Here is a 27,316-nt window from a genome sequence, read left to right on the forward strand (position 1 = left end):
GGGATGACAGACCTGGGACAGATATGCAGTTACTTAGCCACAGTGTGTTAAGGGCAGTGAAGGAAAATGCAGGGTGTTATTGGTGTGTTTTACCCAGACCCCCTGGCTCATTTGAGGAAGGGATGATTAATCCAACATCTGAAGGCAAGTAAGAAATAAGACAGGTAAAGGGGTGGAGAAAACATTCCAGGCACAGAACCATAAATGCCTTCACATGCTGGGAACCATCATGGGGGCCTTGGATGCAGTGTTTGATTTTTGTTAGGTAGCTGGGAAACCACAGATACTTTTCCTAGATTTGCCTAATTCATTTTCCTGGAAAGGGGAATTCTCATCTGTGTCTGACTATGTTATTCCCTGGCACAATGAATTAAATCCAAGCTGTCTTGGCATAGGTAGCTGTTGGCTTTACCCTTCCTTTGCCAAAAAGGCCATTGTACAGCCTAGAGATCATGTCAGATTATTTGGGGGAAGGTGAGGGGTGATAGGAGGCACCATCCTATGTTAGTTAGCAGGCTCTCTGAGCCTAGCCAGAGAATGGAGAAAGATTGAGCAGCTCTGGAGAATTTAGATATATGTCTTGTTTGGGAAAGTTAAGTTAGGACCTCCATTCATCATTAGTGAAATCCAGAAAGCTCTTTATAGTGTTGCAGGGTTATCCCAAAGTGGAAGGTTTGTAGCTTCCAACATTCACTGATGATTGGTTCTTACTTGTGGGAGAAAGTCTCTAAACATAAATTATAACAAGGTGTGGGTTCTCTAAATGTATATTTTAACAGTGCTTATTCAGTTGTTACAATTAGTCCAGTCTTATGCCAGGTGCTTTGAGGGCTATGAAAAAAATGAGATGATTCCTGGATGCTTAGCTCTAACTGGGCAGACCAGACATCAGGACCTACATAAATACCAAGAATTAGAGAACAGGACCATAGGGCTGCAATCAGGTGTAAGAAAAAATAGGCTTTCGGGGTTTGAAGAAAGGGCATTCATTGTGGACTGAGGTTGTTAAAGACGGTTCATGGAGGAGCTAGGTCTCTGAGCAGGATATTTAATAGTAATAATATTATAATAAGAAGGCAGCTAATATTTATTGACTTGATATGTTAGTCTCCATGTTAAACATTTCCACATATAGTTGTTTCATTCTTGAAGAAACAACTCTCAATTTCTATCCTCATTCATTGATGAAGAAATTAAAGCTTGGTAATTGCCCAGGGTCACATACCAGTTAGTCTCAGTGGGCAGCTGGGATGCCCACACTAGTCTTTAGACTGCAGGGCAAGTAGACTTCCCAGCACCTTCATACTTTAGAAATGTTTTGTGTGTGAGTTAGTGAAAAGGTCAAAAGCTATTAATAATATTCTAGTTAAGAGCAATAAAAATATAAAATTACAGAGATGGGTTTGCTAGTAAGTCTGTGTTGCTGGGAGCAGAGGTTCTATGTTTAGGGAGTTAGAGGAGATAATAAAAATGCATAATCTGTATAAAAGTCCTTTAGAAAGCACTGTACAGCTGTGAATTGTTATATTATTTAATGTAATAATAATTAGAAGGTAAAACTGAATAATATAAAACTCACCCGATTATGGAGGATCTTGAATGCCAGGTTGAAGAATTCATCCTTAATGGTATAGGTCAGGAGTGGGGAACCTTTTCATGTTGGAAGGCAGTATTAATTTAGCTGTAATCAAGTAAGGCTGCCTTTAAGAAACTTCAATTAGATACACTTTAAAATGTACATTATTTTATAAAAATGTAACTGTTATTTTCCTTTTGAAGTATTGCATGGAGTTGTTCTGTTAAGCTGAAGGCTAATTCATGCTGTCAATCAGTTATGGTTCTCCTTGAAAGGGACAGTTGTTTATATTTTGAAATGTTATCTGAGACTAAGCATCCTACAACTTTTACAATGCATTCTTTCATAATTTCTACATCACTGAATGGCTTCCCTTTTTTCCTGAGTACATAAGCTACTTTAAAAGTTGCTTCAGTGGCATTACTTCCAGGTCTTATTGCTGCTTGAAAGAATTGTCTTCGCTTTTGCTTTTCACCTTTTAATTTCTGCAATACAACCTTTTGCGCCTCTTCCTCTAATTTAAAATATTTGTGGTCCTTACGGGTGTTATAATGCTGGTGAGCATTGATTTCTTTAATGTTATTACAGTATCACAAAACAACCAAATCATCTTATCTTTAACAGAAACAAGATAATATTACAATTCCCAATCCTCATTTAAAAATCTGTTTTATTCCTTCAGCATTCTCCTGGTCTTCTTTGACATGATGGGATGTTAAGCAGACAAAATTTAAAAATACTGTCAAGTATTTTTTGGTTAATGTGTAACTATTCACCAATCCACTTCAAACAAAAACACAGTGTACCACTGGCAAAAACTGATAACAGACTGGCATACTCAACCCCCATAAACTCTTCAACAACCAACCTCATGTGGTAGTGGTGCTAGTTGGGCAGGGGAAGTTAGAACTAAGTCGTCAATGTAGCAGGTGTTAGTTTAGCTCTTATGGCTTACTAATATTCTAATTGTGCTGGTCAATCTGGGAGGATTATTTTGTTGAAGCCTATTTTATTCTTTGATATTTTAAATATGTTCATTTTAAGAATAAAAATATATAAGATGAACAAAAATGAATTAAAAATAAAAGGATTTGTTCTGTAAAATTTGGATTCAGTCAAAAAGCTGCACTTAAGGCCGGGCGCTGTGGCTCACGCCTGTAATCCTAGCTCTTGGGAGGCCGAGGCGGGCGGATTGCTCAAGGTCAGGAGTTCAAAACCAGCCTGAGCAAGAGCGAGACCCCGTCTCTACTATAAATAGAAAGAAATTAATTGGCCAACTGATATATATATAAAAAAAAATTAGCCGGGCATGATGGCGCATGCCTGTAGTCCCAGCTACCCGGGAGGCTGAGGCAGAAGGATCACTCGAGCCCAGGAGTTTGAGGTTGCTGTGAGCTAGGCTAACGCCACGGCACTCACTCTAGCCTGGGCAACAAAGCGAGACTCTGTCTCAAAAAAAAAAAAAAAAAAAAAGCTGCACTTAAGGACCTAGAAGGCACATGTGGCCTTAAGGTCACAGGTTCTTCATCCCTGGTATAGGTAGAATTTTCAGAAAGTTCACTGGGCAGCAGAGAAAGTAGAGGGAGTCAGAAGAGACAAAAGGAGAGACATATACGGACCGATTTTAGTGGTCACAGGGATTTCTATGGGTACTTTTTCTTAGAATACAAAATTGTTTAAAGTGTGTCATATGTTAACTTTGACTTAAAGTTCTAATCAACTGGCTGGATGCGGTGGCTCATGCCTGTAATCCTAACACTCTGGAAGGCTGAGGCAGGAGGCTCGCTCAAGGTCAGGAGTTTGAAACCAGCCTGAGCAAGAGCGAGACCCTGCCTCTACTAAAAATAGAAAGAAATTAATTGGCCAACTAAAAACATATAGAAAAAATTAGCCGAGCATAGTGGCACATGCCTGTAGCCCCAGTTACTCGGGAGGCTGAGATGGAAGGGTTGCTTGAGCCCAGGAGTTTGAGGTTGCTGTGAACTAGGCTGACGCCATGGTACTCTAGCCCGGGCAACAAAGTGAGACTCTGTCTCAAAAAAAAAAAAAAAAATTCTAATCAATTAAGGTAGGAAGAAGAAAACTCATTGAGTATTTCTAAATGTTTATTTATATAATTTAAACATGTAAATCAATAAATCTGAGGCACAGAAATTTCTTAGTTAATATACAGTCTGTCTTATAGTTTGAATTTCCTCTATAATAATGAGTTTAGATAATTATAATAATGATAAATACAATAAAAAGAGTTATAATTATATATTACTACTATTACTATCACCATTATCACCACTACTTTTAATGAGCACTGTGTGCCTGCCAGGACTCTGCACTAGTCTGTGAGTACTTTCAATACAAAAAGAGACTAAAAATAACTTAACATGTCTCTGCTGATTACAGGCCAGGCCTCCTATGGCCTCACCAGGCCTTACCCGGCTGCTAACACCTCCCCAGGCCCAGGGGCCCCTAACACTAGTATGGAGGAGAATGCACAGACAAATCTCCACAGCTTATGACTGTGGGACCACCTGAGCTTGTTTCCTGACCTCTAAAGCCAAGATAACAGTACCACACTGGTTTGTGGTGACGAAGAAGGGAGATTTTTGTGATGTGCTTTGCCTAGTGCCTGGTCCGCTGTGGGCACTTGATAAATGGCAAGTCTTGATCCTGCCACCATTAGTACAGTCTATGCTGTGTAGTGGGTTAAAGTCTTTGTTCCCTAGGGAGTCTGTCAGTCAGGCCGTTCCTTAGCAGCCAGGCACTGTGGCAGGATAAGGCCTGGAGGTCCTCCCCTGGGTTTTTGCCACAAGGCCTCCTGCCTTGCTCGCGTCCAGCCCTGTTGGTCTCCAGCTTAGTTCCTGGACACTAGAAGGGGAGATTTCTGCTCCTCACTGTGGAGTTGGAGCTTGGCTCAGGCAGGAGGGTCTGCCAGGGTTTCTAGGCTGGTCTCTGATTAGTTGGTATGGGTCACTGTCAGATGGAGTTTAAATCTAGTTGTGACTTTCTTTGATGTGTAGCAACAACACCTGTGATATTAAAACCCTCATATAAGTCTGTTTTCTATTTTCTGCAAACATGGAGGCCGTCCACTGTACTGACAGTATAAGTGGAGCTCTCCCATGCTGGGCTGGGTACCAGCATGAAGATGAACCATCTGAACCATCCCCAAATCTCAGCTGTTTGCCTTAAATTGTTCATATCTTTCTCCTTTTCTTTTACAAAAGAAAAATGCTACTTTCTCTTTAACCAAGAGCTTTTACTTGCCACTTTCCAGGGGAAATTTTTGCCAATAAGTAATGCCCTTCTAGATATCAGTGATATTTGTGTGTCCCATGGTTTTCTTTTCCCCCAATTCACAAATTTTATGTTGAGCAATAAAAATGTGTCTAGCTCAATGCTAGGCACTATGGAGGAATAAATATGGAGCAAAAGACGGACAAGTCCTGAGGAACTCCCATCCTGGATGAGGAGGCAGGCGAGGCATTCACAAAAACAGCTAGAATACTGGGAGCAACCAGGTGTCCTTCAGCAGGAGAATGGCTAAACTGAATGTGGTATGCTCCTACAATGGACACTATTCTTCCATACTTTAAAGGAACAAACTGTTGATACCACAGTTAACATAGATCAATCTGGAAAGCATTATGCTAAAAGAAGCCAAATTCATAAGAGTACATACCATATGAACCTATTTTTGTGATGTGCTAGAACAGGTAATACTAATCTGTGGTGAAAAAGATCAAAACATTCTCACCCTCTTGGGGCGGAGAAGGGACACAAAGGAATGAGATTGCTGAGATAGTGGTAATGTTCTGTATTTTGATGGGGGTTTATATTACAAAGGTGAATGCATTTATTAAAATTTACCTAACAGCTCGCTTAAGAATGTGTGCATTTCATTTTTACCTTGAGGAAGAACCATACATAAATGTTGAACTCTAGTTAATGCGTATGCAGAATGAAGTATTTAAGGGTAAAGTATACTGATGTCCACAGCCTCCTTTGAAATGCATCAGAAAAGAAGTTGGACTGATGGAAGCAGAGATAGGGTGGAGGGGTAGATGGGTGGATATGTGATGAAACAAACATCGCTAAATGGTCCTTGAAGAATCTAGGTGGAGGTTGTCTGGTGTTCACTGTATAATTCTTTGAACTTTGTCAAGTGCTTTTAAATATTCATAATAAAAGGTAGGAAAAGAAACAGTCATTCTAAGTAAGGCTGGGATTCCAAGCAGAAGTGGTGAGGCACCGCGTAGAACTACAACAAAGCTGGCTGTGTATGGGCCCCAGCGGCCTCCTCAGCTCATTGGCCTTCATGGTTCTGCTAACCAGAAATCAGCTGACTCCTAGTTATTGTCTAAACACAACCAGACTGAACACAAGAAATAATCACAACTCCTAGGTTTTTTAATTTATAAATTTTTAAATTCTTATTTCCTTTTTTTTTTTTTTTTTTTGAGACAGAGTCCTACTCTGTTTCCCTGGGTAAAGGTGGCATCATGTATCTCACTGCAACCTCAAACTCCTGGGATCAACTGATCCTCCTGCCTCAGCTTCCAAAGGAGCTGGTACTGCAGCAGGCCGAGAAGCCCAGCTAATTTTTCTATTTTTAGATACAGGTTCTACCTCTTGCTTAGGTTGGTCTTGAACTCCTGAGCTCAAGAGATCCTCCTGCCTCGGCCTCCCAGAGTGCCAGGATTACAGGCATGAGCCACTACACCCAGCCATAGCTCTTGTTTTTGTAAGGGCCTTGCCCCATATTTTTAAAACATGTGAAGGAAAAATGTCTGCAAACTCTGTGCACGAACTCCCTCTTTTGCAGCAGTGTGAGATAGGAAGTGGAGCTGGCTTGTCTTCAAGAGGGGACTGGTTCTGTGTTTCGCAAGCTGGGAAATGACTGGAGCTGGAGGGGTGGGCTGGCTTGTCACTCAGTTGGCAAAAGGGCAGTCCAAACGTGGCTGTGGAGAAGTGGGCTGGTCCTTTTCTCCCAGAGTGTGAGTCTATGCTGCTTCTTTTGCTTTCCTGCTTGCCTGGGACATCCTGAGTCCCCAGGAAGGAGGATGGCTCATTGGGCTAGAATCTAGCTGCTAGATTCTCCCATGTGGCATGTCCGTGAGCTTGCATGCCTTCACAACATCTTTGCCTCTGCTCTTGTTTTCAAAGGCTGGAAAACAAAGAACCAGGATCATCAGGCCAAGGAGGCGGCAGACTCTGCTCCCTCCTCAGACATAGCACTTTGTTTTTTCCCCCTGCTCCAGGTGATCGAGTTGCCATTGAGCCTGGGGCTACCCGAGAAACCGATGAATTCTGCAAGATTGGCCGGTACAATCTATCACCCACCATCTTCTTCTCTGCTACACCCCCTGATGATGGGAACCTCTGCAGGTTCTACAAGCACAATGCAGACTTTTGCTACAAGTTAGTACCCATGGCTGTGCCACCTGGGACCTCTGTCCCTCTGTTTGGTTGGGGAACTTTCTTCTAATTTCCCATGGTGATTTCATGAGTCTTTTTAGCTGGTCATTCTAAACTCAAGGCATCCCCCTGGCCGGCTGTCCTTCTTGGTGGCATTGATGGAGGGTAGCCTCTGTCGACGGAAAAAAGCCAAACTCTGTAAAATAATTTTAAAGAGATTTATTGTGAGCCAAATTTGAGGACCATTACCCGGAACCAATGCCAAGAGGCTTTGGGCAAGTGGACTCGCTGTGGCTGGGTTACAGTTCAGTTTTATACATTTTCAGAGAGACAGGGGTTACAGGCAAAGTCACAAATCAATACATGAGAGGCATACATTGGTTTGGCCCAAAAAGGTGGGACATTTCGAAGCAAGAGCTTACAGGTTCTAGGTGGGTTTAAAGATTCTTTGGCTCGCAATTGGCTGAGAGAGTTAGACTTTATTTAGACCAGAAAGGATATGCTTACTTTAAGATAAGGGTATGAGCACTCTGGGAGGTCCAGACAGGAGGACATTTTAAATTTACAATAGGCGCCTGCTAGGATGCTTGAGTTAAGATATTTTAAATTTATGATAGGCATCTGCTAGGATGCTTGAGTTAAGACAGGGGCTTCCTATCTTTTAGGTAATGTTAATGCCATACCAGAATCAGGTTGGGAAGTAAACCACCGCTTTATTTGGTTAACAAAAGCCACTTAGTAGGAATTTACCATTTGTCAGCCTGACCCAGCTGGCCTCCTTAGGAAAGAGTTTTTATCAAAAGAAAAAGATCAGAGTTCAGTCCTCACCTCACTAGGAATAAGACTGACTCACAGGGGTTGATTTTGGTCTTTCAGTCTCACTTTACCTCACCTACAGCAACCATAGAAAGTTGCTGCTGAAATCACCCACCCTTTCCAGCAATCCTGGAGAGAGACATCACCATGGTTAGTCCTCTATTATTGGTGTTCATTGCAGCCACCAGAGAGGGGATCTATAACAATAGTGTCCTCTACAGTAGTAACACCCAATGGGCCCGGCACGGTGGCTCAGGCCTGTAATCCTAGCACTCTGGGAGACTGAGACAGGAGGATTGCTCGAGGTCAGGAGTTCAAAAACAGCCTGAGCAACAGAGAGACCCTGTCTCTAATATAAATAGAAAGAAATTAATTGGCCAACTAAAATATATAGAAAAAATTAGCTGGCCATGGTTGGCGCATGCCTGTAGTCCTAGCTACTTGGAAGGCTGAGGCAGCAGAATTGCTTAAGCCCAGGAGTCTGAGGTTGCTGTGAGCTAGGTTGACGCCACGGCACTCACTCTAGCATGGGCAACAAAGTGAGACTCTGTCTCAAACAAACAAACAAACAAAAATTTAAAAGATTGAATGTATGTAAATTGCTTAGCACATTGCCCTGCACATAAATGCTCAGTAAATGTTAGCTATATTAATAGTCACATGGGGCATATACAATATAATAGTATTGTCAGTATTATGGTTAACTTAGAGGCTCTAACTGTGTGTGTTGAATGACTCTCAGGCTTCCTGACAATGTCACCTTTGAGGAGGGGGCCCTGGTTGAGCCACTGTCAGTGGGGATCCATGCCTGCAGGCGAGCTGGAGTCACCTTGGGGAACAAGGTCCTTGTGTGCGGAGCTGGTAAGAAACAGACAACATCCTGGTTATGGGATCTTTGACTGGGAATATGGGGACCCCTCTGCCCATCACATTCCCCCTCCATGGGCTAGGGTTCGTTCTAGAATCCTTCTGGGTATGGGAGGATTACAATGTCCCATTCCCTGAGTAACCAGCACTTAGCTAAATACACGAATATTTACAGACATGATAGTGACTAACATTATATTTCCTAAGCAGTATAACCCTTTTGTTTATTTAAAGAATGAATCTTGTGATTTTTTTTGTTGTTGCTGTTAACCCTTGTAAAGAAACTAGGGAAATATTTTTGGTAGTAAAGGGAATGGCAACTTCTTTGAGCTTTGCTATCATATCAATGAAGTAAATGGCCTAGTCCATCCATGATGAGGTAGACCCTGCTCCTGGTCAGTGGGAGGTGTGCGGTCCACACCACCGTGAGCCGTCACTCTGCCTGCAGTGGGATGTGGCTGGCTGCCTTCTCTGCCTGTCTCCAGCCACCTGGAATGAGCCGTGGTAGCCCCAGACCGAATCATGCTAGGCTTGGAACTGCTTGTGACCCAGACAGTAGCTCACACATCCTGTGGGTGTGATCCATGTTCCTATATGTATTTGTGAATCATTTTCTTTGGCAAGTAAATGACCACAGGGCTTCCTGAGCCATGGATATGGAGTAGACTTGCCTCAATGAGCCAGCGGACTGCAGGACTCAGGTGACAGATGCTTTTAAACATGTGCCCAGGTAGTACCTTTTTGCCGTAGAAAAGGAAAATAGGTCATACATACCATACACGTGCATGTGCGCGCATACATGCACACAGACACATACTACCCATTAACCTGAGAAAACTACTGTTAATATTTTAATATTTTGGTTCAGAGCCAGGAGCAGTGACTCACACCTGTAATCCGAGCACTTTGGGAGGCAGAGGCAGAAGGATTGTTTGAGTCCAGGGGATTAAGACCAACCTGGACAACATAGCCAGACCCCATTTCTATAAAGCATTAAAAAAATTAGCTGGGTGTTGTGGCACGTGCCTGTAGTCCCAGCTACTTGGGAGGCTGAGGCAGGAGGATCACTTGAGCCCAGGAGTTTGAAGTTGCAGGGAACTGTGATTGCGTCACTGCACTCCAGCCCAGGCAACACAGCGAGACCTTGTCTCAAAAAAAAAGTATAGAATCCTTTAGTTTTTTTTTTTTTTTTTTAATGAGACCATGCTAAATTTGCTTCCTTCTACCTACTCTTTAAAAAAGATCAATATACTATGAGAATTTCTTCATGCCGATAGATAAAAGAGTTATGGCATAATTTTTAATAACTGTGTGGTATTCCACTGTATTTTGTTCAACTAATCACCCTTTTTAGACATTTGAAGTATTATTTTCCAGTGTGTTGTTTTCTGGGGGAACATACAAAATTGTTTTCCAGGGGTGTGTACAAAAAACAAATCCCTAAATATATTCTGCATTGCTTCATTTTGTGGGTCTGTGTTGTATGTTAAGACCATAGTGTCACCGAGCACATAGATGCTGTGGGGAAGCAGCTGTTCTCAGGCTAATTCTTGGACACCTGGGTATCCCGGAGCTGCCTGAGCAGCCGAGTCGACCCAAGGGGCCAGCTCTCTTAAGGACACCCTCCAGGGTGATCCTCAGAGGGCACCCAGGAAAGATATGTCTCTCCTTGGGAAGGTATGACAGGTTCTCACTAAAGTGGGGTTCAAAGAGAAAACAGGAAAATGAGGCCAGACCCTCTGAGGTTTCTTATTCTCTGAATAAGTATGTTTCCTTGAATCCTGTGGTTCTTTGAGATTATCTCCAAGCAGTGCCCAAGAGTAAGTGGAAAATTTCTAGCTCTGAGGTTTGAGAAGATTAAATAAAACCCAGCAGTAGGAGCATATTTCATGTAGAGAGCAATTCCTCATGCATTCATTGTCTTATGCATGCAATGAACAGTTGTTAAAGTTTTGTTTTGTTTTGTTTTTTTCAGACAGAGTCTCACTATGTTGCCTGGGCTAGAGTGCTATGGCATTAGCCTAGCTCACAGCAACCTCAAAATCCTGGGCTCAAGCAATCCATCTGCCTCAGCTCCCAAGTAGCTGGGCTACAGGCATGCACCACCATGCCCAGCTAATTTTTTATATGTATATTTTTAGCTGTCCAGCCAATTTCTTTCTATTTTTTTAGTAGAGACAAGGTCTCACTCTTGCTCAGGCTGGTCTCAAACTCCTGAGCTCAAACAATCAGTCCGCCTCCGCCTCCCAGAGTGTTATGATTACAGGCGAGAGCCACCACACCTGGCCTAGTTGTTAAGGTCTTTTCATGTGCCAGGCACTGGGATAGATGCTAGTGACATACGGAAGATACAGTTCCCATCTGCATCCTGGAGAAGGGGGAGAGCTGATGATTAAGATTTCACAAAGATTCCCAAGATTTCACAAGAATTTCACAAGATTTCCCATGTTCTGTTTTCTTTAGGGCCAATAGGGCTGGTCAGTTTGCTTGTGGCCAAAGCAATGGGAGCAGCTCAAGTAGTGATGACTGGTAAGAAGGTTTTCTTCTTTTAAAATCTCCTTTCTGGGGGAAACAGCAGGACCTACAGTTCGGGTCAGGGGCATGAGGTACTGGATTTCTAAAGGGGCTCCTCCTCCTCCCTCTTGGGTCCCAGGATTGGAAAGCCCACCTGGGGATGACCAACTCAGGGCTCAGGATGAGGGTCTTTTGTGACGGGTGGGGCTGGCTGCTATGGCGAAGAGGCTGTGGCTCTTTTTGGGTGGTCCTCAGGTGCCCATACTGCCCCCTGGTCCTAAGACGGGGCTCAGCCCCTGTGGAGGTGGTGGTGGGTGTGATATGGATGAAGGTGGGTGTGGTGTGGTAGGGGCGGGAGACACGAAAGGGACGTGAGAGTGTACGTGTCAAGAGAGCTTGTCTGTGAGAAGTGCGAGGTGAGGAGTGTCGTGCGGTGTGTAGAAGGTATGAGTGTGTGTTTCATGAGGAGTCGTTACCTGTGACCATGTGTGTGTGTGTGTGTGTTGCACCTGTGTGGTATGTATGGCAGTATGTGAGGGCGTGAGCACATGTGTGTTGGACTCACCAACACCACTCAGTGCACCAGAGCTTTGTTGCCATCAGACCTTGCACCCCCATTTTACCTTCTTCCTAATCTGTCACCGGTTTCTTGGTTTGAAAGAAACTTCTTTTCACCTTTAGATCTGTCGTCTTCTCGATTGTCCAAAGCCAAGGAAGTCGGGGCTGATTTAGTCCTCCAGGTCACCAAGGAAACCCCTAAGGAGGTGGCCAGGAAAGTGGAAGGTCTGCTGGGGTGCCAGCCGGATGTCACCATTGAGTGCACCGGGGCAGAAGCCTGCATCCAGACTGGCATCTACGTGAGTGGGACACGGGCAGCTTTGGGGAACCGGAGGAGGGGAGTGGACAGGGCAGAAGTAAGGAGTTCCCCGATCAAGCCTTTCCACTGCCTGCTGTGCACAACTGCCCCTCCAGCAGAATTGATCCTTCTCTTGGCTCCCTGTTCTCTTATCTCTTGTGTACCTCACGTCTTCATTGGGTTATCTTGATGTTCAAAGAAGATGACAAATATACATGGGCCTTGAAAAATGCTAAGTGGCCCACACCGTTGGGGTGGGATTGCTTTCATGATTGTATCTGCAATCATAAAAGTGTAATGCTTTTGGTAAGACAACAGGAAGAACTGGTAACCACGCCTCCCTTGAATGGGGGGAAATCCCCTCTTTTATTAGGGAAAGCTGGGGTCTTTGAGTCACAATGCAAAATGACAGCTATGGATTTAGTTAGTCTCAAAGGTGAGGTGATTTTTCAGGGTCACGGCTGGCTACTGCTGTGCTCCCTCCCAGAGCTTGGGGTAGGGCTGCCAGTGCCTGATTTGCTCCCCAGCTGCCCACCAGCGACTTATGGGAAGTTGGCAGGGAGTTACGGGTGGGAGGAGGAGTGGCATTGACAGGTCAAAGTATGAGGAAAAGAGGGGGAAAAGCATAACTTGTAGGTTCTGAGCCCTACTGTATGTCAGGTGCTCTGCTGGGCACTTTGTAAACATGATGCCTAATCTGCACAATAGCTCTGAAAATCAGTTATCATTTTACACCAGGAGAGTTGTGGTTTGCTTGAGGCAAGTCACCATGACCTTAACCTCTGCCTCCAGCAAACCGCCATAAGTGGGGTTGGGCTCAGGCCAGCCCTGCCTGGCCCCAGGGCCTGAGCTTCCCCAACTGTCTGCTTAGGAGTTGAGCCCCAGCCACAGCTGTGCAAGGGTGGGAAGGGCTGGGCAGGGGTGGGGAGCAGGCAGCTGCCACCACAGGGGACTCCCACCCCTGCCTCCCAGGCAGCATCCCACAGCAGCCTGGGCTTCCTCCTTCCTTCTGAGTCACAGCTGGCTCATGCTCGAGGACACTCCGCAGTACTCAAGGCCATCCGGGCACGCTAGCCCTCGAGCTGTGTGGCACACCCTCAGGCCTGGCACCCTCAGGGCTGCCTGACCTCCTCCTACCAAGGTGTCCAGTGGCGCTAGGGGCTGAGGAAGTGGTAGACTTTGGGGAGCAGGTGACACTTTGGCCCTGTCCTGAGTTTCAGCTGGAGTCACAGACAGTGGCCACCATGTGGGAAGGGGCGAGGAGAACCCAAAACTGAGAGAGGCATGGTGGATCTGTGTGTGATCTATTTACCCATGCCACGTCATGGACACCCGCAGTGTGCCAGGCTCTGTACTGGGCACTCTGAGGGCTGTGGCAACTATGAGTGAGGTGTGCCTGCTTCTTTCAAGTTGTTGGTTGGTAGGTCAGTGACCTCCATTCCACAGAGAGGCAGTATAAGGCGAAGGACTTAAAGGACATATTTTCCTTCCTCTTCTGCCCTTCCCTTCGAGCATTTGGAACAGTTGTCATCTCCAGCTGTTGACGATTGGGGCTCAGTTGCCAGGTACTGGAGCTGGGTGTGGAGGTGAATGTGACCCAAGGGCCTCACCAGGCCTGAAGTAGCATCTCTCCTGACGTGGGGAGTGGAGCATTCATGCATGATAGGTGCTGTAGAATGCTACAGGCCAACAACGGGCAGGTCAGGCAGAAGCACCAAATATGGGCATATCTGAGCATCACCTTTGGCCCAGGTAATGAAAGGATAGTGTTTACATGGAGACATGGCTGTTGCCTTGGGCCCAAATTGATGTCATCTCCTTGGTAGGGAGGCCACACCCACAGGATGATGGCCAGGTAGCCTGACCATTCCGTGGCCGTGGTCAGCAAACTGCTGGCCTCCTGGCAGCTCAGGATGTCCAGTTGGTGGTGTTCCTCCTCCTCCCCAGGTAGAGAGGGAGTGCGAGTGGGGAAACGGTGCCCCTAGAAAACTGGCAGAGAGGGCAAGACCCGGGCACCACAGTTCAAAAGGAGCAATGGAGCGAGTCCCCCACACTACCCATGCCCCAAGTTTTGCCTCTTTGCCTTGCACTGCAGGGCTCTCCCTACGGCGTATGCTTCCTCCCAGAGAGGGGGCTGTGACCGGTGCCTTTTCACAGCCCCACCGTTTAGCTCTTGGAATATTCCCCATAAGTGGTTGCTGCTGCTGCTGACTATACTGAAAACAGCATGGACGAATCACCCATGTTTCTGTCTCTCATGACTTTGAGCACAGTGATACCCAGAAAGCTCTGGAGCAGGGACAGCATTCACGTGGGATTATGTGGAAATCATAGGAGAAATATCACCGCCACCCCTGAGGGAAGCAACAAGGCACATAAACATTCCAGGAAGACAAAATCCATTATGATTGGGATGAACATCTGTGGAACAGAAATATTTCTAGCTGCCCACCTGCACATAAAAAGCCATTTTTAAACCACAGACTTCCAGTGGCCCTCCCCATTTGTATGGCGTCTGCTAGTTTTCTCCAACGGTGAGCTAAGAGGGTGGCTCCTCAGAGGTGGGTGAAGGTCGTGCCTTGCCGAGCGGCGCTCTGGGGGAGGAGCAGCTGCTGAGACGCGGAAGTGGCTGAGGCCAGTATCTGGTACTGAATTTATTTATTTTATTTTATTTTTTTTTGAGATAGAGGCTTGCTTTTTTGCCCATACTAGTGTGAGTGCCGTGGCATCAGCCTAGCTCACAGCAACCTCAAACTTCTGGGCTCAAGCGATCCTCCTGCCTCAGCCTCCCGAGTAGCTGGGACTACAGGCAGTGCCACCATTCCCAGCTAATTTTTTCTATATATTTTTAGTTGACCAATTAATTTCTTTCTATTTATAGTAGAGATGAGGGTCTCACTCTTGCTCAGGCTGGTTTCGAACTCCTGACCTTGAGCCATCCCCCCACCTCAGCTTCCCAAGGTGCTAGGATTACAGGTGTGAGCCACTGTGCCTGGCCTATTTCAGGATCTTTAAAGAAAGTAATGTTTACTCTGCTGCTCTGGTGGGTTTGGTTGACCTGTTGATGCCCTCAGCGGTACAGCAAGATTCCTATTCTCTGGAGTTTTGGATACTCAATAGATGGAACTAGAAGACATCTGTGTGACAACAGTGTGCTATTGTAAGTGAGAAGTCTGTGTGTTTCTATCTTTTGAGTTTTCTTGTTCTGACTTCTTCAGGCCACTGCTTCTGGTGGGACCGTGGTGCTCGTCGGGCTGGGCTCTGAGATGAACACTGTACCCCTTTTGGACGCAGCCCTCCGGGAAGTGGATATCAGGGGCGTGTTCCGATACTGCAACACGTGAGTATGCTGTGGGTGAGCCCACGTGGCCAGCCTCCCGCCAGACCAGGGCAGGCCCCACACCGCCTCTGGGACCAAGAGTCTCTGCCTGTTTATTCATTAGGGTCACTCTTTGGCCACACTGAGAGTCATGTGATATGATAGGGATCCAAAGAGAGAACACGTGAGTATGCTGTGGGTGAGCCCACGTGGCCAACCTCCCACCAGACCAGGGCAGTCCCCACACCACCTCTGGGACCAAGAGTCTCTGCCTGTTTATTCATTAGAGTCACTCTGTGGCCACACTGAGAGTCATGTGATATGATAGGGATCCAAAGAGAGAACATTCACTCCTGGTTAAAGAAAGGGAGGGACACAAGGAGAGAGGAAGGGAGATGTTGAAGCATGGTTTTTTTTTTTTTTTTTTTTTTTTTGAGACAGAGTCTCACTTTGTTGCCCAGGCTAGAGTGAGTGCCGTGGCGTCAGCCTGGCTCACAGCAACCTCAATCTCCGGGGCTCAGCGATCCTACTGCCTCAGCCTCCCGAGTAGCTGGGACTACAGACATGCGCCACCATGCCTGGCTAATTTATTGTATATATATATATATATATATATATATATTTTTTTTTTTTTTTTTTTTTTTTTTTTTTTGAGACAGAGTCTCGCTTTGTTGTCCAGGCTATAGTGAGTGCTGTGGCGTCAGCCTAGCTCACAGCAACCTCAAACTCCTGGGCTCGAGTGATCCTTCTGCCTCAGCCTCCCGGGTAGCTGGGACTACAGGCATGCGCCACCATGCCCGGCTAATTTTTTATATATATATCAGTTGGCCAATTAATTTCTTTCTATTTATAGTAGAGACGGGGTCTCGCTCTTGCTCAGGCTGGTTTTGAACTCCTGACCTTGAGCAATCCGCCCGCCTAGGCCTCCCAAGAGCTAGGATTACAGGCGTGAGCCACAGCGCCCGGCGTGTATATATATTTTTAGTTGGTCAATTAATTTATTTCTATTTTTGGTAGAGATGGGGTCTCGCTCAGGCTGGTTTCGAACTCCTGGCCTTGAGCAATCCGCCCGCCTCTGCCTCCCAAAGTGCTAGGATTACAGGCTCTGTGAGCTACCACGCCCGGCCTGAAGCATGGTCTTTTTAAGTGTCTGCCATTCATCACCCAGGCCCTCTCTTTTCCATTTCCTTAAGTAGCCAAGTCTCCATTTTCCCTCTTTAAAGGGAAGAAGGAAAGGAGGACAAAAGGAAGAAATGAAGCTCTGTGGCCCCCATTTCTGAGCCCCATGGCCCACCCAGGAGAGCCAGGGAGTTTGAATTCACCCCACCCATGTTCTACTGCTCCACCCTCTCCCCTGCTGGGGCCCTCTGTCTGGGACATCCCTCCTAGCAGTGTCCCTCACTCCCAGTGTTAGAGTCTGCATCTCCATGCCCTCAGCAGAGCACCAGTTTTCCAGCAAACTCTGCCAAGCAGAGCCGCTAATGGGTATGACTGGATTATCCTGCACCTCCTCCCTGTAGCTTATCTGCCTTTTCTCAGCGGCCTCCATAATATGCCTTCATGCCAAAGAAATGGTAGTCTCCAAAGCAGACATGGCGGGGTAAGGCGTGGGGATGATGGAAACAGGCTCTGTACCCCTGCAAGCCGTGAGGTCCCTTCCTCCACTGTTGGTCTGTAAAATTGGCCTTGCACAACCACAGTGCCGTAAATAGATATGGCCAAGCTGATCTTGTGCCTGGTAGTTTTGGGGAACCTGGCTTTGTCATCTTGAAGGCTGAATTTGTAATGTTTGTGATCTTTTCCAGGTGGCCAGTGGCGATTTCGATGCTGGCGTCCAAGACTGTGAATGTAAAGTCCTTAGTCACCCATAGGTTTCCTCTTGAGAAAGCTCTGGAGGCTTTTGAAACATCCAAGAAGGGAGTGGGGGTGAAAGTCATGATCAAGTGTGACCCCAATGACCAGAATCCTTGATGTTAATTGGACTTGCCCTCATCCCCCCTCTCAGCACCTCAGGGCCAACAGGCTGGGCAGGGGTAGGTGTGGGTTTTGATGCCAAAGTTTCTTTTGAATGGTGATTCAATAATTATTAATTATAATTCTTTGTAAACAGAAGGCCTTATCCAGAGGAGTTAGTGTTCCTTAAATACACAAGTAGGGATAGTTTTGGGGAACTTGTAGCCTGAATGACCTGTTCATGCTGAGGAAAGTTCAGCAAACAGAGCAGTGTCTGACAGGCAGGTGCCGGGAAATGCCCTTGTTCCTGGAGTGCCTTCCCTGAGTCACGGGAGAAATCAGTCTTTTTGGTTCCTGGTTCCACCACGACTGGCCAGGAGGCACCTGGAGGCTAAGTTATGAAGAGACACCTTTGTCAAGACTTAACTGGCCCAGAAACTGATTTTCATAAAAATCTGCCACTCCGTGTCTGCGATGAGGGATTGTCAGCAGTTTTAGTTTAGAGCGCAATGTTTCTGGAGATAAGTGCTGTTCGGTCTGATGCTAAAAGGAGAATAAGAAAAGGGACTAACTTTCCTGGGTCCAGGATAATTTTAAAAAGAATGAAATGAATAGAGCCAAAATTTCATGTGAGATCAAATCAGCTTGCAATCCCCAATGTGGAAACAATGAGCGGAATTCTCAACACTTCTTCAAAATCCCTTCTTCAGCTGCTGAGAACTGCTATTTCATTTGCCAGGTGAAGAGCCAGCTGCCCACCCAACACCCCGACCCCTACCCTTAGGCACCTTCCCTTGTCACTGGGCAGCCAGGAATCTCCTAGCTGAGGACATTTACAGGAAGACCTTAAATAGTGCCTCTGACTAGCCCAGGAGGTTTGGTCACCTCATAAACTTCCCCACCCTGCAGGATTAGCATCTCCTCGTAGGCTTACACTCTCTGATGATTATTAGACAGTTCCATTTGATTCTGGCTATTATAAACAGAAGATCTTTCCCCCTCTCGTAGCCAGTTAAAAGCTCTCAGTATCTTTCTGTTATTGGAATGATATCTCCGAACTTGTCTTATTTTAATTGTTGAGGTCTTCCTTGTAAAATTTTAGCCAAATTACATCATGCCCACTTGTGACTCTGAGATTATTAATCAAGAATGAGTGCTGGGCACTGTGGCTCACGCCTGTAATCCTAGCACTCTGGGAGTCCGAGGCGGGTGGATTGCTCGAGGTCAGGAGTTCTAAACCAGTCAGAGCAAGAGCAAGACCCTGTCTCTACTATAAATAGGAAGAAATTAATTGGCCAACTAAAATATATAGAAAAAAATTAGCCGGGCATGGTTGTGCAAGCCTGTAGTCACAGCTACTCCGGAGGTTTAGGCAGCAGGATTGCCTGAGCCCAGGTGTTTGAAGTTGCTGTGAGCTAGGCTGACACCATGGGCACTCATTGTAGCCTGGGCAACAAAGGGAGACTTTGTCTAAAAAAAAAGAATGATGATATAGCAGCCCTCACATAACTTGGACTCTAGCCTTTAATTCCTCACTTCAGCTGTGGGTGGAGGGCGGGTTTAAGGAGGTTCTGGTTTTCTTGTAACTGGATGAGACCTATGCCTGGAATTTCTCAAACTGCTTTGCGTAATAAATTCTGTTGGTGGTGTCTGACTCCTGCTGCCGTTTATGCCCCTTTGCAAGGAAGAAAGGATCCACGTTACCTGTTTCACAAGGGGCAGGATCCCAGGATTTTTGAAGGTGACACATTTTCTGCACCCAAATATAATTTCATTGACTATTGGAGATTTACATGAATCATCGCTAATCCTCACAGCAAACCAAATAAATCATTATTTTGCAGATGAGGAAAATGTAAGTGCTGGAAGAGAACTTAAGACTGTCTAGCACAAACAACCCTTTAGTTAACAAGGGAGGAAACCAAGGCTCATTGGGGAAGTGGGGAAGTGACTTGGCAAATCACACAGTAAATTAGTGGCTGGCTCAGGATTAGGTAGAACCCAGGAATCCTGGCATCAGATCCTTTACAGCATGCTGCCTCTCACAGGTGTGATGAGTCCAGACAGAGGACAAAGTCTGCTCACCACCCCCACCAAGCAGCTCTTCCTGGCTGGAAGGTGCACTGTGCGGTCTCAGCAGGAGCACCAATCTCCATCCACACACCTGTACCCATGTACCGGCTTTCAGGTGCCCAGGGAAGGAGTTCAGTGACTGAGCCAGTAGAAGAGAGGGAAGGGGCAGTGGCTGCACCAGGGACCATCTCATGGCCTGGAGGCACTTCAGTGAGCATTGAGCTCCTCGCCAAGCCACTTCACTGCTGCCCCTTCTCCATCGTGCTCCTCCCTGAGCCCTCAGAATAATTCAGTGTGTAGAGGGGGACAAGGATGGTGGAGACCTGCCTGCCACCCAGGGGTAGCCTTGACCAGACCTTGCCACCTGGAGCCAGGCCCAGCCTTGGTCCTAGCTATCTTACCAGGGCTAGATGGGCATTGCTTCCCTGTCATTTGGCCTCTGAGTCTAGGCTGACATCACGAGCAGAGGATAGTTCTGGGGAAAAAGCAAATATCCAATACATGCCCTATCTGCCTCTGCCTCTCCTGACCTCTTGCTCCACCAACTCCCTGATAAGTCTCCTTTGCACAAAATAGGAAACAGGAGAGAAAATGCAGAACTCTGCTTTGCAGGGGAATCTGGGAGGGCAAGATGATCAGAGAACCAGGGATTGGGTCCAGAAGTGACTTTACATCAGCATCTGCCATGGCCAAAGGTGGACCACAAGAGGAAATCGCAGGCTCCAGTGTGTCTCCTTTGTCCTTTGGGGTGCATGGGGCATCCGTCCCCTGCTACCCTCCAGGTTTCCTGCAGGGTCCTTCTTCCCAGCTCTCTGACCTTACACCCTCTCCCTAGTGCTGGTAATACTGGCTGGGTGGGTCCCTCAGTGTTGACTAAAAGCGAACCAGGTGCCAGGAACTGGTGACAGAGCACACAGGCAGCCTGGCCTCAAGGTTGGGGGGCTGTGGGGAATTCACATTCTTGATTCCGGGACTGATTTGTTGAGTCAATCAATATTGATTGAGCTCCTAGTGGAGGTAGTGATGCAATAGGAGTGAATTCCTGGGCTCCTGCAGCCCCTTCCATGCGTTTCTATACATAGAAAACATGTGCGTGTATTTATAAACATACATGGGAATGTACTTTACCTGCTCTTTTTCATTTTCACTCATAACAGATAAAAACTCTTTTTTATAAATCACAATTATTAGTTTCCATTATTATACCCCCAAAACTAATAATTCCTAATATCATCTGACACCTAATCAATCTGTATCGAATTTTCTTTAATTATCTTTAAAAAAAAAAAGAAAAGTTTACTTTTTAACCCCAAGTTTGCTGGAATCAGGATGTAAACAGGTGATATGTGGTTTATATGTCTCCTAAGCCTCTTTAAATCTAATATAGGTCCTCTCTATTTTGGTTTAAGTGCCTTTATTATGTTGAAGAAACTGGGTCCTTCTACATACTGTTTTATAATCCTTGTTTTCATTTACTAAGCAGCTAAATTTCTTTCTGTGTCAATGATTATACACATCATTATTTTGAAACACCATATCCCATTGTATGGAAATACTGTCATTTATAAAGCAAATCATGATCTTTTGGGTATTTGGGTAGTTGACAGGGTTTTGCTCTTATTATGAGCTTGCAAAGACTACCCTTGCACATACATTTCTGTGCTCCTATTTCCTGAAGTTGTGTTTTAGAACAAAAATAGCTGGTTTAAAGGTTAGACACATTGTAAGGGTGACTGGTGAGACAAATATTGATATTAGGAAAATCTACTAAGAGTGCCCGAGGCCATGTATGACAGGAGGAATCTGGGGTCAGGGGGGTCCTCAGTGGCTGCTGAGGATGAGGCAATGAAGCTATTGTCTCTCTGGGAAAGCAGGTCACAATTTTTCCAGGCCTCAGTTTCCTTATTAGTAAAATTGGTGGTCCTTTTGAGCTGTGGGACTACTTCCAGGTCATGACAAAAAAACAACTCTATAGAGGCCTGGCATGGACTTCCTAGGGCACTATGGCCCAGCTCTTGTGAAGCAGTGGGTCCCACTGATGGCCTTGTGCTGGATGCCTCCCTGCACTTCAGTGGACGTTGAGTACTCTTCACCGAACTTTAGTAAGTCACCAGGAAGAAGTAAGGAAGGTGTGTGTGGAATGTGCCCTTTTGGCTCTGGCCTCTGTTAAATAGGTGCAAATCCAGTTGGATCAGATACTGTCTTAGTCCATTTTGTATTGCTATAACAGAATATCTGAGATTGAGTGACTTATAAGAAAAGAGGTTTATTTAGCTCACAGTTCTGCAGGCTAGAAAGTTCTAGGGCATGGTCCTGGCTTCTGGCAAGGGCTTTTGTGCTGCACCATAACATGGCAGAGATCACAGGGGAAGTGCAAAGGGGTAAAATTCAAGAGATGTCCTAGGCTTATGACAAGACATTCTTGTGGAATTGATCCATTCCCAAGAACAATCCAGTCTCGTCAGAGCAAGAACTCACACTGCTGTGAGAACGACACCAAACCATTCAGGAGGGATCCGTCCTCATGACCCAAAGGGCTCCCGTTCGGCCCCACTCCCAACATTGCCACACTGAGGACCAAATAACGTGAGATGTAGTGGGGATAAACTCAAGCCATGGCATGTATTAATATGTAAATCTTGGATTCTCAGACCCCAAGAGACAAGGCAATGATAGGATTCTCGCAATTTATAAGACCCTTCAGGAGTTTTGTCTTCTGAGCAATTCAAATGCAATTGTCATTTTATTGTCTTGCCACATACATATATTTACTACTGTGCTTATGTAGCCTAACAATACTGTATATATTGCACAGATATATACTTATTTTGGTGGGCGGGAGGGACAGATCTCACTCTGTTGCTCAGGTTGGGATGCAGTGGTCCATAGTTCACTGTAGCCTTAACTTCCTGGGCTATGTTGCTGAGGCTGGTCTTGAACTCCTGGGCTCAAGCTATCTCCCAGCCTGGGCCTCCCGAAGTGCTGGGATTACAGGGGTGAGCCACTGTGCCTCGCCCTATACTGTATAGATTTTTGAGTGTGCTTGCATATTTGTGCCATCTGCTTGGTGATGGTATGGGACTGTCAGCATATATCATTCCCATATAATAGTTCCCAGAGACTTCTGTTATCAAAAACTTGTTATCACTAAGTAGAAGGAGGATTGTTCTTTAACCTCTACTGCCTTAACTAATCAGTTAGGTGTTTATAGCCCTATTGATCTTAAGAAAAGTTTAGGTTTAGATGAAGAAAACCCTAACCTTAACACCCTAACTCCAGGTGCCACACATCACCGGCTGGCTCCGGCAACAAAGAGCATCTCAAACTTACGCTATTCAAAATTACACGCAACCTCCTCCCCCAGTCTTACCCATATCAGATAAAAGCATCTTCATCCATCCAGTTAGTTGTGTCAAAAATCTGGGAGTCAACCATTCCACTCTTTTCTCAACTTCCATAAACCAATGTCTTACCAAGTCCCATGGAACCTACCTCTAAATTAAATCTTGGATCTGTCCACTTCACTGCATCTCTACTTCCACCATTTATCCAAGTCCAAGTCACCGTCCACAGCTGGCATATAGCAGGAACCTGTAAGAGGCCCCCTTGCTTCCACTCTTCCTGTGCCACCAGCATTGCCACCACTACTACCAAATGCCCCTCTCCCCTGGTTATTCTAAACTAAAATTCCTGCTTTCTGACTCTTTTTCTAACCCTTTCTAGTGCTTTCTTCTGGTTTCCTAACCCTTCCAATGCTTTTTTCTAGTGCTTTCATACTGTAAGATATGTAAATAGTTCCTCAGGGTGGTCTCTATTAATCTCACCCTTGCATATAGATTTTACTAGTTTAACTTTCATTGATAACATTATTTCCAAGTTGTTCAGAAACCTATTGGATTTTTTTCCTTCCTTCCTTCCTTCCTTCCTTCCTTCCTTCCTTCCTTCCTTCCTTCCTTCCTTCCTTCCTTCCTTCCTTCCTTTCTTTCTTTCTTTCTTTCTTTCTTTCTTTCTATCTTTCTTTTGTTGTTGTGAATAACTAGGTTTGGGTAATTGAATGATTGATAACCTGATAGAGAAAGCCAGCAATAGAATTTTACAACTGCTCTGAACATGAAGAACACATTGATTTTTCTTGTTAGTACACTGTGTAATTCCGACCTGTAGTAACCCATTATCTGTAATGGGTTAAAGTCTCCCTTCTTCTAGATGTGTGGCCTGATAAGATATGAACCCTGTGATTTAATTTTTAAATTCCAAATAAATTTTCATAGTGGAAATTTACTGAGAAGATGTTAAAGTGGTATCCAGTGGAGAGAGTATCTCAAAGTGCTGCGCCATTTGGGAAAGTTGAGCAGAGGCCCACAGCTGTGCCAAGCAGGCTACCAACAAAGGCACAGCCAGCATTTTACCACTTATTAAGGAAAATGCTTAGAAAAGTATGTTTCTCACCACTGTGAATGCTGGCCACTGTTAGGAAATTATGTAGAAGTATCACAACAAGTAGTTTAAATACTAGCACAACAACTTGCTTTTTTTATTTTAAAAATATAAGTTTCTTAAGAATCCTTTTCTTTCTTTTTTTTTTTTTAGATCTAATCAACTGAGAGAAAGAATACTTCTTGACTCACTCTTTTACCTTCTCTATAAAGAGCCGCAGTCGTAGAATATATTTCTAAATTTTTCTCCCATGCCTCCAAATATCTTTATCCCTAGCGAACAACCTTTGAAACAGTTTTGAAGTATTACTGCTCAGGAGGAAACAAATACCACTCCACGTGGCCATTGTGTCATTATTTTAGTGACCTTTGCTTTGGTTCCAGTCATTCAGTTTTTATAATTTATATATATATATATATATATATATATATATATATATATTTTGAGACAGAGTCTTGCTTTGTGGCCCAGGCTAGGGTGAGTGCCGTGGCATCAGCCTAGCTCACAGCAACCTCAAACTCCTGGGCTCAAACAATCCTGCTGCCTCAGCCTCCCGAGTAGCTGGGACTACAGGCATGCGCCACCATGCCCGGCTAATATTTTCTATATATATTAGTTGACTAACTAATTTCTCTCTATTTTTAGTAGAGACGGGGTCTCGCTCTTGCTCAGGCGGGTTTCAAACTCTTGACCTTGAGCAATCTGCCCACCTCGGCCTCCCAGAGTGCTAGGATTACAGGCTTGAGCTACCGGCCCAGCCTAGTTTTTATAATTTAAAAGTCAAGAAGTGTCTACCTCAAGTGATCCTCAGATCTTAAGCCCTTCCTGGCGCCTTTTCCTTCAGCATGCTTGGGAGATCATGAAAGCTGGTCTCTACAGGGCAAGGAGGGGACACTAGGTTTTAAATTCAGCGCATGAGTGACGGCAGGTGCTTCATCTCTTCAATCAAGGCCTGCCCAGCAGCCAAGTACAAGAGCTCCTGGAAGAACAGGCTGTGCACAACTAAGTGCTGTGGGTGGTGTCTCAAAGCAAGAAACTGACTCTATAAGTAGTCCCTGCAAAAATCCATTCATTTGTATTGTTGCACCTGGTAACATCCCCTTACCGTGCGTCCACAGCCACACACACACACTTTCCTTTTTGTCATGATTGGGGCTTCAGAGCTTGATCCACCTTCACCATAAAATATTTTTTTGAGCTCCTGTACTGTACAGAACATTTTACCGGGTTCTGGTTAAGAAATGAGGCCTTGCCCTCAGACGACTTCCAGTGCATTTGGGGAAGGAGTGATCACTAGCGAAAGTGCAGGCTGTGTCCCATGTTTGGCATGCAGTGCCACAGGGAGACATCTTCAGGGGCTGGGGCCACTAGGGAGTCTCCCAAAGAGGGCTAGGAGGATCAGCAGTGGGGCTCTCAGAGGGCAAGAGGCCTTAGGGAACAAAACCTTGAGCACTGCCCTCAAGGGAGGGAGGGGCCCTTAGAGGCTTAGGGCCTGTAGAGAAGCAGTTCCTTCCCCAGAGACCGAAATCTCTGTAGTGTTTGCCAGAGGGTAGAGAGAGGCTTGAAGGAAGAATTTGGGCAGAAACCCTGCTTCTAATAGAAGGAGCAGAGGCGGTTAAGAGAAAGGAGTTGACAAATTCCGTTTCACAGCTTCTTTATACCGATGCATCAGGCCCATGGCACGATGCAAGAATTCATTCACTCCTACTCATGCCAGGGCCTTTGCTGGATGCTGGGGTCGCGGGGCAACATGGACGCTGCATGGCTGTGGTGGGGCTCGCAGCCTCAGCGTTCTCACTGCCAGTGATACAGACACACTCGGGCCGCGCCTCACACTAGACTTGCTGCACGGGACTCTGGGCGCTGGTCCCGGGCATCCGCACGCTTCTGCAGCTGGAGTCTGAGAACGCCGGTCCGGTACCTTTTGCCTCTACAGGCTACTTTCAGGACGGCTATGTCGGCTTGGATGTGAGGCAGGCAAAAACACTGCGCTGCAGATGGAGCAGGAGCGACTTCCAGCCTAGCAGCCCAGAGCCTGAGGCCTCCCTAACGGGCGCGGGCAACGGGGTGGGCGGGCAGCCGCGGGCAGCCCCGCCCCGCCCCGGCCCTGCCCGCCCCCGCCCCCGCCCCCGCCCCGGCCCTGCCCGCCCCCGCCCCCGCCCCCGCCCCGCTTCGCTTTAGCTCCGCTCCAGCCCCGCTCCAGCCCCGCCCCGCACCCTCCCCGCCCCATCCAGCCCCGCCCCCCCATCCAGCCCCGCCCCACACCGGCCCAGCCAAGAGCCAGCCCCGCCCCGGCCGTCGGGAACCCGTACCCTCTGGCCCAGCCCGGCGCGCGCCGCCCCGCCTCGGCTGTCAGGAACCGGTACGCTCCGGCCCAGCCCCGCGCGCGCCGCCCAGCTCAGGCCCCGCTTCCCACCATTTAACACCGGACCACCGGCGGGGCAGCCACCAGAGCCACCACAGATCCGCAACCTTCAGACACACAGCACCCGGGAGTGAAAGAGCGACATGGCGGCGAAGGGCAACCCCGAGAACCTGTCCCTGGTGGTGCACGGCGCCGGGGACCTGCGCCTGGTAAAACGGGAAGGAGGGTGGGAAGCCTATCCGACCCTGCGTCGCTCCGCTCCGAGCCCAGCCACTGACGGTCCTGGCTTCCCTCTCAAGCCCGGGCGGTCCGCACCTCAAGCGCCCTGGCTGCAGGCATCCGAGCTGTTTGCCCTGGGAGATTGCGGTTGGCGGTGGGGGCTTGTTGCTAAGGGCCGGGATCTTGTGGCAAGCCTCTTGGAACCTGGCCCGTGGCTGGCACGTGGCTGGCGCCCAGAACAGGAGTTGCAAACTAACTGAAGCCTTTCCCCTCCTTTGCCAGCTGCAGGTTCACAGTCCAGCCTCTTGTCATTGTGCCTTTCAGAAAAGATACTAAGTAGTTAGACTCCCCTGACTTCTGGGCAGTCTGACTGGGATGGAGGTGGCAGGTGGGTGGGGGTGGGTGGGTACAGAGGACACTTAAAAACTATGGAATTTAATCTTCCTTGCTTGGGACTGATAAAACCTCCCTTGCAGGATTATTATGATCACAAGAGTATTCAGCACTTAGGAAGTACGCAGAAAGTGCCAGCTCCTCCTTTCCTTCCAGTCCAGGCCTCCATCTCCAGAACTCCTGGCCTTCCCCTTGCTTGCGCCAGACTTCTGGATCTTGACAGTCCCCAAGCCTCTAATGCTGCTTGGCTCCTTATCTCCATTAGCCCACATCTGGTTCACTTTCCAACCATTTTCCTTTCTGATCCCAGGGCCCTGTCCCTTTAGTACTTTAGGAGCATTCAGTATATGCCTCCTCTGCCTCACCTCAGACCTTGCATTTTGGTCCCTGGCTCATAGAGCCAAGGTTTAGGGAGCTGAGTCAGCCCTGTGGTCATGCCAGGGCTCCCTTGACAAAGTCCCACTCAGATAGGTCTGAGATGGTGGTGGGTATGTGGGAGCATTGCCAGCCATC

The 27,316-nt window shown here is 46.6% G+C and overlaps 2 protein-coding genes across 2 annotated transcripts in view; both read left to right on the forward strand.

Moving 5' to 3' along the window:
• Positions 1-18,963, forward strand: part of LOC105872580 (sorbitol dehydrogenase-like) — a 34,969-nt gene extending 16,006 nt beyond the window's left edge. The window contains exons 4-9 of the mRNA XM_076004315.1: positions 6,835-6,994; positions 8,550-8,668; positions 11,138-11,203; positions 11,870-12,045; positions 15,263-15,384; positions 17,169-18,963. Of these exons, the coding sequence (XP_075860430.1) occupies positions 6,835-6,994; positions 8,550-8,668; positions 11,138-11,203; positions 11,870-12,045; positions 15,263-15,384; positions 17,169-17,334 (809 nt within the window). The 3' untranslated portion in view covers positions 17,335-18,963. The remainder of the gene's footprint in view (positions 1-6,834; positions 6,995-8,549; positions 8,669-11,137; positions 11,204-11,869; positions 12,046-15,262; positions 15,385-17,168) is intronic.
• A 7,197-nt stretch (positions 18,964-26,160) lies between these two features.
• Positions 26,161-27,316, forward strand: part of SORD (sorbitol dehydrogenase) — a 30,545-nt gene continuing 29,389 nt past the window's right edge. The window contains exon 1 of the mRNA XM_076004316.1: positions 26,161-26,400. Within this exon, the coding sequence (XP_075860431.1) occupies positions 26,335-26,400 (66 nt within the window). The 5' untranslated portion in view covers positions 26,161-26,334. The remainder of the gene's footprint in view (positions 26,401-27,316) is intronic.

This window comes from Microcebus murinus, chromosome 6, assembly GCF_040939455.1.
Source record: "Microcebus murinus isolate Inina chromosome 6, M.murinus_Inina_mat1.0, whole genome shotgun sequence".
Lineage (NCBI taxonomy): Eukaryota > Metazoa > Chordata > Mammalia > Primates > Cheirogaleidae > Microcebus > Microcebus murinus.